This window comes from Physeter macrocephalus, chromosome 18, assembly GCF_002837175.3.
Source record: "Physeter macrocephalus isolate SW-GA chromosome 18, ASM283717v5, whole genome shotgun sequence".
Lineage (NCBI taxonomy): Eukaryota > Metazoa > Chordata > Mammalia > Artiodactyla > Physeteridae > Physeter > Physeter macrocephalus.
Genome location: NC_041231.1, coordinates 96,807,156 through 96,820,572, shown reverse-complemented (window position 1 = coordinate 96,820,572; position 13,417 = coordinate 96,807,156). Strand labels below are relative to the sequence as shown.

At 36.7% G+C, this 13,417-nt stretch overlaps 1 protein-coding gene across 2 annotated transcripts in view; it reads right to left on the bottom strand.

Moving 5' to 3' along the window:
* Positions 1 to 13,417, bottom strand: part of DTNBP1 (dystrobrevin binding protein 1) — a 119,841-nt gene that overhangs the window by 101,220 nt on the left and 5,204 nt on the right. For both annotated transcript variants that reach the window (XM_024122127.3, XM_055079529.1), the window contains exons 2-3: positions 6,713 to 6,766; positions 5,936 to 5,986 (exon numbers count right to left, since the gene is read on the bottom strand). In XM_024122127.3, the coding sequence (XP_023977895.1) occupies positions 5,936 to 5,986; positions 6,713 to 6,766 (105 nt within the window). The remainder of the gene's footprint in view (positions 1 to 5,935; positions 5,987 to 6,712; positions 6,767 to 13,417) is intronic.

Genomic DNA, 13,417 nt, shown 5'->3' with positions numbered 1-13,417 from the left:
ATATGATCCAGCAATCCTACTCCTGGGCACATACCCAGACAAAACTATAACTCGAAAAAACACACGCACCCAATGTTCACAGCAGCACTACTCACAAGAGCCAGGACATGGGAGCAACCCCTTTGCCATCTGCAACAACACAGATGGACTTGGAGGGCATTATGCTTAGTGAAATAAGTCAGACAGAGAAAGACAAATACTGTATGTTATCACTTATATATGGAATCTAAAAAATACAACAAATGAATGAACATAACAAAATAGAAACAGACTCACAGACGCCCAGAACAAATTAGTGGTTACCAAGTAGGGAGAGTGAAGAAGGGGAGGGGCAAGAAAGGGGTAGGGGATTAAGAGGTACCAACTACTATGTATGAAATAAGTAAGCTACAAGGGTATATAGCACAGGGAATATAGTCAATAATTTATAATAACTTTAAATGGAGTATAATCTATAAAAAGTTTAAATCACTATGTTGCACCCCTGAAACTAATATTGTAAATCAACTATACCTCAATTTAAAAAAATTTAAATAAATAAATAGAAAACAAAACAAAATAAACCTGAACTCATAGGTACAGAGAACAAACTGGGGGTTACCAAAGGCAGGGGGTGAGGGGTTGGGTGTGGGTGTGTGTGTATGAGAGAGAAATGGGTGAAGGTGGTCGAAGGTATAAACTTGTAGTTATACACAACCTACAGCACGGTGACATAGTTAATAATACTATATGGTATATTTGAAAGTTCCTAAGAGAGTAAAACATAAAAGTCCTCATCACAAGAAAAAATTTTTAAACTATGTGTGATAATGGATGTTAACTAGATTTATTGTGGTGATTATTTTGCAATATATACAAATATTGAGTCATTATGCTGTACACCTAAAACTAATATAATGTCATATGTCAATTATCTCTCAAAAAAAAGTTCAGGCTTAAGAAAAAAGAAAAAAGATCTCAAATCAACAATCTAATTTCACAACTTAAGGAACTAGAAAAAGAACAAACTGAACCTATAGTTGGCAGTAGGAAGGAGACAACAAAGAGAGCTAAGAAAACAATTCCATCTACAATAGCATCAAAAAAATTTTAGGAATTAACCAAGAAGGTGAATACTTGTACAATGAAAACTACAAAATATTGCTGAAAGAAATTTTAAAAGACATAAATAGATGGAAAGATATCCCACGTTCATGGAATGGAAGACTTAATATTGTTAAGATGTGGTCAATAGCACCCAAAGTAATCCACAAATTCAGTGTAATCCCTATCGAAATCCCAATGGCATTCTTTGTAGAAGTAGACAAAAATCCATTGTGAAATTCATATGGAAGGTCAAGGGATCCTGAAAAGCCAAAACAATCTTGAAAAGAAGAACAAAGTTGGAAGACTCACACTTCTTGATTTCAAAACTTACTACAAAGCTACAATAATCAAAATCAAATAATAATCAAAACAGTGTGGCACTGGTATAAAGGGAGACATATAGGCCAATGAAATAGAGAGCCCAGAAATAAACACTTGCATGTATGGTCAAATAATTTTCGACAACTGTGCCAAGATCATTCAATGGGGAAAGGATAGTCTTTTCAACAAATACACTAGGGTGCTGGGAAAAGTGGATATCCACATGCAAAAGAATGACGTTGGACTCTTACTTTAACACCATACATAAAAATTAACTAAGAATGGATCAAAAAATCCAAACATAAGAACTAAAACTATAAAACTCTTTGAAGAAAACATGGGGAAAAGCTTCATGACATTAGATTTGACAATGATTTCTTGGATATAACACCAAAGCCACAGGCCACAAAGAAAACAGACAAATTGGACTTAATCAAAATTAGAAACTTTTGTGCATGAAAGGACACAATCAACAGATAAAAAGGCAACCAATAAAATGGGAGAAAATATTTACAAATCACATACCTGATAAGGGATTAATATCCAGAATATATAGAAAACTCCTAACACTCAACAACAAAAAACCACCCTATCCACAAACAGGCAAAGAAAGAAGATATATAAATGGCCAATAAACACATGAGAAACTCACCATCATCAGTCATCAGGGAAATGAAAATCAAAACCACAACGAGATACCACTTCATACCAATGAGAATGGCAAAAAAAAACCAACCAGCCAAACAAAAGACCCCCAAAACAAGTTTTGGTGAGAATGTGGAGAAATGGCAACTGGAGAAATGTGCACTGCTAAGGGGAATGTAAAGTGGTGCAGCTGCCATGGAAAACAGTATAGAGGTTCTTCAAAATATTAAAGTAGAGTTACCATATGATTCAGCATTTCCTTTTTTCAGTATATACTGCCAAAAAACTGAAAGCTGGGTCATGAAGAGATATCTGCACACCCACGTTCATAGCAACATTGTTTACAATAGCCAAAAAATGGCAGCAACCCAAATGTCCATTAATGGATGAATGAATAAGCAAAATACGGTATATTCATACAATGGAATATTATTCAGCCTTAAAAAGGAAGGAAATTCCTTTGAATTAGTGGTGATCATTTTGTAATGTACAGAAATATGGAAAAACTATGTTGTGCACCAGGGACTAACATAGTTTTGTAGATCAATTATACTTTAAAAACAAGGAAGCAAACAAACGAATAGAAAAAGAGATCAGATGTATGGTTACCAGAGGCAGGTGGGTGGGGTGTGGAGGGAGGGGAATCGAATGAAGGCAGCGAAAAGGTACAAACTTCCAGTTTGTAACATAAGTAAGTACCAGGGATGTAATATACAACACGATGAATATAATTAACACTGCTGTATGTTACATATGAATGTTGTTAAAGTCTAATAGTTCTCGTTGCAAGGAAAAAAAATTCTTTTTCTTTTATTTTGTATCTTATGAGATATGGATGTTCACTAAACTTACTGTGGCAAGCATCTCATGATGTATGTAAGTCAAGTCATTATGTTGCAATACCTTAAACTTATACAGTACTGTATGCCTATTATATCTCAATAAAACTGGAAGACCGAAAAGGAAGAAATTCTAACAAGCTACATGGATGAAACTTGAAAATATTATGTTACGTGAAATAAGCCAATCACAAAAAGACAAATACTGTATGATGCCACTTAGAAGAGGTACCTAAAGTAGTCAAATTCATAGAAAGAGAAAGTAGAATGATGGCTGCCAGTGGCAGACATTTGCAAGATGAAAAGAGTTTTGGAGACTGGATACACAACAATGCGAATGTACTCAGTAGTAGTGAATTGTACACCTAATAACGGTTAAGATGGCAAATTTTATGCTATATGTATCTTACACAATTTTTTAACAATTAAAAACATTTTATGATTTAGGTATACGCTATTTAAAATGGTCTTTCCTCCACTCAATACTAGTTCCAAAGAGAAAAGACTGTGCTTCAGTGCAATGAATACACACATTACAGACATTCCTATGGCTGAAAATTTTTCATGTTAAGTCCAGAAATGCACCCCATTTCCCAAAACTACCATACACATAAGTCTACAAGTCTAAAGTAAATCTTTCAGTGAAGTTCTTTCAACTAAATCCCTAGATTAAAAAAATAAAGATAACATGCAAACAGTACACCACTGATTAATTTTTACTATATCTCCTTTCATGTTCACTTATGTTCCTCACTCAACAAAACCAAGCAGGAAATTAATGTCAAATTAAGCACTCAGAGAAGAAAAATCCCCAGATTTTGCAACCATAAAAAGAAACTGAATAAAAAGCTAGACAAGAGATAGCAAAATGTAGGTATAGGTAATTGTGTCCTAACACAAGCTGATAAGGTGAAGGAGCATACCCTCTACTGTACACATGGCTACCACTTATCCATCAGATGCCATGTTACGAGGTACAGAAATGCATATAACAACATATGCAAACCATATACTTATTTTTATAACAGCTTTATTGAGTTTTGATACACCATAAAATTCATGTTTTTTGTTTTTTGGCCGCACCATGTGGCATGAGGGGATCTTAGTTCCCCAACCAGGGATCAAACCTGCACCCCCTGCAGTGGAAGTTCGAAGTTTTAACCAGTGGACTGCCAGGGAAGTCCCCAAATTCATGCTTTTAAAGTGCAGTCCAGCAGTTAAGACTTCGCCTGGCAGTCCAGCAGTTAAGACTTCGCCTTCCAGTGCAGGAGGTGTGGGTTCGATCCCTGGTTGGGGAGCTAAGATCCCACATGCCTCTCGGCCAAAAAACCAAAACATAAAACAGAAGCAGTATTGTAACAAATTCAATAAAGACTTTAAAAAAGGTCCACATCAAAAAAAAAAATCTTAAAGTGCATAATTCACAGTATATTCACAGAATTAGTTGGGACAACTATCACCACTATCTAATTCCAAAATATTTTCATCACCCTGAAGAGAAACCCCATATCCATTAGCAGTCATTACTCATTCCCCTCTCTCCTCCAAACCTTGGCAAAATTATCTTTCCATATCTATGGATTTGCCTATTCTGGACATTTCATATTAATGGAATCATACACTATGTGCCATTTTTGTTGATTCCTTTCATTTAGCATAATGTTATTATATTTCATCCAAGATGTAGCACGCCTCAGTACTTCATTCCTTTTCATGGCTGAATAATATTCCATTGTATGAAGATATGAAATTTTGTTATTCTTCATTGACTGATGAATATTTGCGCTGTTTCTACTTTTCGGCTATTATGAATAATATTGCTTTATGAATGTACTATTATGCACATTTGTGTACAATTTTTTATGTGGACATAAGTTTTCAATTTTCTTGGTGTGAAACTGCTAGGTCACATGGTAATTCTACTTTTAACTTTTTCTTTCTTTTTTTTTTTTTTTGCGGTACGCGGGCCTCTCACTGTTGTGGCCTCTCCCGTTGCGGAGCACAGGCTCCGGACGCGCAGGCTCAGCGACCACGGCTCACGGGCCTAGCCGCTCTGCAGCATGTGGGATCTTCCCGGACTGGGGCACAAACCCGTGTCCCCTGCATTAGGCAGGCGGACTCTCAACCACTGCACCACCAGGGAAGCCCTACTTTTAACTTTTTGAGAAACTAACAAACTGTTTTCCAAAGCAGTGATTTTATAATCCCACCAGCAGAGCATAAGGGTTCCAATTTTTCCACATCACTGCCAACACTTGTTATTGTTTGTCTTTTTGATTATAGCCATGCTAGTGGGTAGGAAGTGGTATTTCATCGTGGCTTTGGTCTGCACTTCCCTGATGACTAACGATGAGAATTTTTTCATGTGCTTATTGGCCATTTGCCTATCTTTTTTATGGAAATGTCTATTCAAATCCTTTGCCTATTTCTTCACTGGATTATTTGTCTTTTTACTGTTGAGTTATAAAAGTTATTTATACATTCTAGACACAAGTACCTCAACAGATGTATAATTTGCAAATATTTTCTCCCATTCTGTGGACTACTGTTTCACTTTCTTGATAGTGTTCTTTAAAGAGCAAAAGTTTTAAATTTCGATAAAGTCCAATTTATCTTTTTTTCCTTTGTTACTCATGCTTTTGATGTCATCTAAGAAAATCACGTATTTTAATATTAATCTGCACGTCAATAGAAATGGATTGGAGAAGAAATGGTAACAAATTAAGAATCAAAGTAAGAAAATTATTGGGGACTCAAATCCAGAATTGATTTTCTTCCAACAAAGAAACCACAAACATAATACATGCACGTGATAAAGTTATTGATTAGTAAACACAACAGTGATCAATATGCTCAAAGTCTGCACGGCCTTTGTATTAATCAGTGAAATGCAAGAGCCCCTCAGGAACACAAATAAGTAAATAATTTCCAATCTCCTTGCTAAGGTAAAATTTATTTGTTTTAAGGTTTCTATGTATAAAGTTATAAAATACTTTAGACAAGAGTCAGAAGTATAACCTTTTTATTTCAATGAAAACACTTACCTGCTAAGTAATTCTAGTCCAGCAGAGCACTTTGGCAAATACGCAACAGTCCTGCCAAAAGAAACACCTAATTTATTAAAAACTGCTGCTGATTTAGGCCAACTTAAAAAAAAGTTACATATAATAATTTTGATGCTGTCAATCATAATGTGGAATGTTTTAAAATCACTAATGGCAATTGATCTAAACTTTTAGAAAAATGTAGTTATTCCAAAGTTAATATACTGCAATATACTACCAACCATCACTTTGCCCTACAGATTTTTAGCACACAAAAATAAACACTTTAATAGAATGTCAGCTAACAAGAAATCTTTTAAAAAGCTCCTCATCTCTAGGTTTAAAGTGAAATTTGGTCATGTGCTTTACTTTATTAAAAAAATGAAAAAACTGCACAAATTTTACTAGTGTTTTCATATAAAACAGGTAACACAGCTAAAGAGGCTCACTTGCCAGGTACTGTTTCATTATCAATTTGCTTCTCAATAATGGAGAACTTTTACTGTGCTCTTAATATACAAATAAAAATGATTAATTGTGATCAAACAGCCATTGACTGTCATGGAGTAAAACAATTACATGTCACCATTTTTTCAACCATTTTACAATTTTATCAGAAAAAATTCCAGTGTTACAAAATTCAGAAGGAATCAATAAATTGTTTAGTCAGATGCATTTAACGGATATAAAATCCATTAAAGTTATTATACTATCATGACTACAACCAAAAGTTGTATGAAATTTAAGTCGTAGTAAATTAAATCAGCACAAGCTTACCTGGGTTTGTTTTTTACTTTAGCTTCTCTTGACTTGTCACTTAAAGTCTTCAGCCTATAATTCAACAAGTATAAAATATATTTTTACAGCTTAAGAGATTTTTTTCAGATGCAAATTTCACAGCTTTGGGTTCCACAAACTTTGGGTTGGATAAGCTAATTTTTTTTTTTTAGCAAGAATTAAGCACCTCTACAGACAACAAATATTTGTTTACTATATATCAGACACCACAAATGGAAAATTTGTAGCAAATATTTTTATATTTTTCTTGTCCCAAATCCCTTTTCTAGAAACATTTCCTAAATATGACTGGACTAGAAAACCTCACTACTCTGGCAACATCAGAAAAAAAAAGTGGTCTCCATGGGTGAACTTGATCGGCAACAAAGATATCTAAGCAGCACATTTTTAGGTAGATAACTATGCCAGGCACTGTCTAAGTGCCAACATTCTGAGAAATTTTAGCTATTGATAAAAGGCTTTCTAAAATACATTACAAACCTCCTTCATTCAAGAGGTCTTGGTACATTTCTATTGAACATTTTCTGATAACTCGGCATCATTGTCATGAATACCAGTGACTGCATTTCGTGGCAAAACATTACTCTCCTTAGATGTTCCTGAGCTAGGAATGTCTCTTCATTTACCAACTCGAAACCAATCTAAAGCGGTTTTCTGAGCTTGTTCAGGATCCTACGTCTATTTCTTCAAATTTTAAATTTTCCATCTCTACCATTGGTCATATGGTATCAGCTACCACTTACTGCTTCTGCTAGCTATTTAACTATAGCAGCCTACTCCCCTTCTATTTGCTTTTTTTAATTATCGGGCTGGGAAACATAAATGGGCTAGAAATGCATATGTAAAATACAATTAAATAGGCTCTTCTGTATATAAAATATGAAGTTCATAAACTTCAATGTATTTTCACTTCACCAGCCCATTTTTGACCTACCTTTAACTGTGGATTCTGTATCATATAACAGACTGCCGAAAAGCGAATGCTAAATTATAAGATAATCTCACATGAGATATCTGGACATGTTCTTCTTAATCTGATTACTTCCACAAATATTCATTTCTAAATAGAGTCTGAAGCACAGGCCACAGTACCCCAGCTAGCTCCACAAAGCCTTTGTAAAACTAGTCACAGGTGTTCCTTTCTCAAGACACTTTACTGCCCTCAGTCAGAAACTGTCCTAGCAGACAAGCTGACTCTCCTACGAGTGCCCCAACCCTCCGCTGTGCACAGCTGTACGTGCAAAGCCCTGACAGAGGATTACAACTTTTTGGTCAATAATGCCTGGCTTAAAACCAGAAAGGGACTTCTAGTGTCAAGTCATTTGTTTTTTAACCAGTTGCAGTGTCAATTTCATACTAAGATTTTTTTTTTATATTGTTCTATGTTCTTTTTCAAAAACTAAAATATTGATGAGATCAATTCCAATACAATGTTAAAAAGACTTAGCAATCTCTTTAATACAAAACTATTTGTATATATCTCTCCAGATGAGATGAATTCAAAAAGTCTAACCTGTCCCAGAAAAACAATATAAATTTTCAAGCTTAGCTTAGAAACTAGTAAATCCGGTTTAAACTAAGATTAAGCAACAGCTAGGGAAAGGTATTTTGATAGCCATTCAACCACTTCCACTCCAAAAGCTGAGAAAGGCACTTAGTTGTGACATCCGAGGTAGAATTATACTAGGATAGGCAGACACAGCACTGCATTATACTCAAAACGATTCTAGTATTATATTCAGTGATTTGGGACAATTCCATATCGTTAGGTGTTACAAGGATATTGAAAGCTCACTGCTAAGACCCTCTTTGAACCATTCATTATAGGACCTAGCAAATCTTTAGGTTAGTATTTCAAGTATTTCTTTTTGTTTGTTTGTTTTTTGTTTGTTTTGTTTGTTTGTGGTACGCGGGCCTCTCGCTGTTGTGGCCTTTCCCGTTGCGGAACACAGGCTCCGGACGCGCAGGCTCAGCGGCCATGGCTCACGGGCCCAGCCGCTCCGCGGCACGTGGGATCTTCCCGGACCGGGGCACGAACCCGTGTCCCCTGCATCGGCAGGCGGACTCTCAACCACTGCGCCACCAGGGAAGCCCTCAAGTATTTCTGAAAAAAATGTTAAATTTCTCAATTGTAAGATATCAAATGTGGGGTTCTCCTCCACACTTCCCCAAAAGAAAGAAAGAAAAAAAATAGTTTGGAATAAAAGAGAAAGGAGGAAGCTTATAGGGAGCTGAAAATAAAATTGTTGGAAGGTCAGTAAGAGCTTCCCCAGGTGGCTCCGTAACAACCACCTACTTTAAAAATTGGTCTTTAACCAAATGTAATGTGTGGAACTTATCTGATGTGGATTTGAACAAATCAACTGTAAAAAGACATTTCTAAGAACCAGGAAATTTGATTATGGACTGGAGAACTGATAATATCAAAGAATTAGTGTTAATTTTGCTAGGTATGATACTGGCATTGCATTTATGTAATGTATTTTTTTTAGAGATGAAAACTGATGGATGAGAGATGTAAGAGCTTAGTCTGAGGTTTACTTTATAAGGGAGAGAAAGCAAATGAGGTAGTAGTTGACAACTGTTGAATCTGAATAATGACTATATGGGACTCACTGTGTTATTCTATTTTTGTATATGTTTAAAACTTTGTAAAAAAAGTTTTAATAACAAAAAAAGTCTTTTATATATTCATCTTTTCTCATCACACCTTCTCCATATAAATCATCAGTATGCCAAAATTCAGAATAGAAACTGCTGTAGAAAACAAAGTAGCAAGAAGAAAGTTGGAAACAGTGAAGAAAGTTCAGGAGAGAAAAAGATAAAATAACAGTCAATGTAACACTTTAAGTCAAAAAAATATAAGGTCAGACCCCCCAAAAAGCAAAACAGTCCTTTCTGAAGTATATATTCAAAACCCAGAATTCAACTGAAAGTAGCTTACCATTTTTATTTGGGGATAACTCTATTTAAGTTTCTCACAGTGAGTCTGTGCTGGAAACAACCCGCTAATAGAGTCCCACAATGTCTTGACACACTGAGAAGGAAATACTGATCTGAGTGAAATACCCCAGTTTCCTAAACCATAAAACAGGAGTATTGTACTGACCATAATGATTTGCCACAAGAAATAAAGGAAATATGACTTTGGCAGCAAACTGTAATTGTAAATTATAAAACCAATTCAAACAAAAAGTATAATAAAAACTATCTCCAAATTTAGTAAAAATTATCACCATCAAGAAAGGTAAGAAGCCAAAAAAAAAAAAGAAAGGTAAGAAGCTATGTACATTACAGGGTCGAAGTAAAATAAAGTAGAGGTCCCCCAATGCACCAGTTCCCATAAAAGCCTTCTCCACCGTTCCTAATCTTCTTCACAATACCGTATACCCCCAGGGAGACGTGAGTGCTGCTGTGTGAGTATATTAATACACAGACTTCTAAGTGAGCCACCTGACAATTATTTTCTACCGGAAGCAACTAATGCACACTTCAGAGTTCAAAGCACTTACCTTCAAATTCATAACACCACAATATTTTATTTTTAGATTGTTGCAAAGACTTACCTAAATTTGACCCCAGCACATTTATTTTTTTAAGCTTTACAGAAAATACTAAGATGGAGGTATCTTACTACGAAACGGAGATAACTAGCAAAATGGCTTAGACAAAAAGTTTAAAAAGTAGTTACACAGAATGAGAGGCAGAGTACGACAATGACTGATGAGCAGGAAATGTGCTTTCTGGACCTGACTCAATGGCATGAGGGACCTTGACGGCATTCCATTTATCCTCACTTCAATTTCCTACTCATCTAACCCCATCAGCTATTATGAAAGGTGAGGATGGCAGCTTTAAAACACCACCAAATGTATTAATTAGCATATTTTGTCCTTTAAGGCTCATTTTCATGTCTCCATTATTCCAACTTTAAATTCTGTTTATGAATAAAAATCCAATCTATTATATTTTCCCATTAATGTTTATCATTTTTTCTTTCTTTTTTAAAGCCAAGATTAGGAAACACGAAAGCATTAACCATACCTAAAAGTGCACATGACCCCAAAGCTCTGAAGGCTGAGAGATTCACACAAAAGCCACAGAGACTCAGGAAGGGGAGAGAGGACTTTACCCTATCTCTGTCCTAATTACTCCCAAACACACCACTTCAGTCCTAAAACACTCAGGAGGTGTTTCATAAATTTCCAGCTGCTTCTTGGACTTCAGAGCACATTCACTGTCAACTGCTCCTTCTCTCTCAAAACTACCCAACTTCTCTCCTGTTGGTAAATGACATCATTATCTAAGATACTGCAAAATTAACATCCTCAATTTCTCCACCTTTTTCACTTCCTAGTCTCACTTTTTATGAAATCGACCAGTGCCTGTCATGTCAGGACTATTCCCTCCTTCAATTTCGATTCTCTCTCGCCTGCCCCCTAATTATAGCCTTCTTAATACTCTCCCTGTTCCCCATCTCTAATCCTCCCATCACATCACCTCCCAAATTCTTCTTCCAGAAATACAGGTAGGCTCAGGCTGCTCCCCTCCACAAAAACCTTGAGAAGATTCAGTCAACCTAAAAATAAGCAAGACCACCCTATATAAGATAGCAACCCCCCACCCCCAAACCCCTTAACCTGCTTTATTTTTAGCGACAGTACTTATGACCTTCTAGATATTCTGCCTCCTGCCAGTAGAATGAGCGCAGGGACATTATGTGCTGTCCAGTGTATGCATTCTCCGCTATAACCCTAGTGCCTGTCAACAGGTAAGCACTCAATAAATATTTCATAAATGAATTAATTTAGCAAAGCACTGAAGACCCTCTATTATCAGACACTAAACTTCCTTTCCAGGTTCCTCTCCCACAAAAGCTTCATCTCTGAAATCCCTCACCCAAATCTATCCTCATCCCTCCTCATTCTGCAAGGCCCCGTCTAGAAGCCACCTCCTCTTTGAAGCCTTCTGTAAATGCATCCGAACTAACGACTCTTTCCTCTGGGCTCAAAAACCACATCACTTCTATCTCTCACATTCAGTTCCTTCTGCTTTGCTTTACATTAACAACAGTTTAGGGCATCCGGAGGGCAGAAACGGTTTTAGTTAACTTCGTAGCCCCAAGATCTAGTCCAATATATAGACACTGGCAAAGAGGAGGCAAAACTGAACATGTGGCCTCTTAAATTTTTTTTTTTTTGACAAAATGAAAAAAACTTCTATGATAAAGAAGACTGAGTTCCTAGCCTAGTGTTTGCCACTTGGTGGGAACTCAGTAAATGTTTATTAAATCAAGTTGAATATTGAGATTTTTTTTCCTGCTAAAGGTAAGTAATCATGGAAGAGTCAAAATTTTAGGCAAAACCTCACCATTTTACCACACTGTGAATTAGAATGTTAGCTCCTCTCCTTTGAGGTTTTGATACTACAGGAGGGAAGAAGAGAAAATGAGTGCAGTGGGCAGGGCTGGAGGTCAGGGCAGAGGTGGCTTTGAGGAGGACACCCACTGTCTAGTTGCAACACTTGTATCCATATCCAAAAGCACCCAGAGCATTATAGACAGCAAATGCCAGGCAGTGACAGGCAGCTGCAAACCCTTGGTAAATCTGATTTTCAGTTTCCTGAAGGGTTTTACATGCCTGCATACTTCAGTCCTGAGGTCGTGGGTCATAACTGCTCAGAAGGTAAAAAATCAAAGACCAGAGTGGATTTGAAGTAAGTGCTTCGGTGGGTCCAAAAGTCTCCCTCAGAGCTCAAGCCAGCCCCTAAAAAGTGGATGTTCTGTCTGAAGTCTCCGAAAGGGTCCTAGAGCTCCGAGCGAGTTAAATCAGATGAGGACTCATTTAGGTGAGGGGGAAAGAGCAAAGCTGGGAGGCAGTCCCCTCCCGTGGCCTTTGGATTAGCTGGCCACCTAGTTAGGCCAGAAAGAAAACAACATTATCCCTAGGTTTAACTCGATTTTGACATAGCTATTATTATGAATAAAAAGTTAAAAATTACAAAAAAGATCACGAGTCCATGGATGACCTACAGTCCCTTGAAGGCCAGCAGCAATCTTTCCACTGCCCTCAAGCTGCATTTTTTTCTAAGTTTGAATGGAAAGTTGAAATTTGTTATGTCCATCAAATATGCTTTAATCACTAATGTGGCATTCTATTGCGAGGCTGATAAAGAATATTCCTATTTTACTTTAAAAAAAATAATTGCCTACATTCCAGCTCCAGATATATGAATTTCAGAAACTGAAAATGAGCAGAAAAGCCCTGAGGAGAGGCTGCTGCTCTGGGCTGCTGTGAAGATCCACGTGAAGGAGCTCAGGAAAGCACCGGGCCTTTCTTCTACTGAGCTCCTGGGGCAACCCAAACAGATGAAGTTTCCAATTATTTTGTAAGCCAGCTGCTCTGGCTTCTACGGGCACTAACAGCAAGTGTTCTAAAGGAATGCCAGGTCCAGCTGGGTAGTTTTGAGAGATAAGTACCATGTTGCTTTCATCTCTGAATCCCTCAGTGCCTTCATGCAATATACACATGAAGCTGTGTTTAATGTCACCTTTTCTCAGCCTGGCAAAATATTCAAAAATAGGTTGATTTTAGGCTGAATATGAAACAGTTTACTAAAAGGAATTACATGGATTTTTTCTTGTTAAGAATCACCTAGGAGAGCACCTCAATACATAAGGCAACT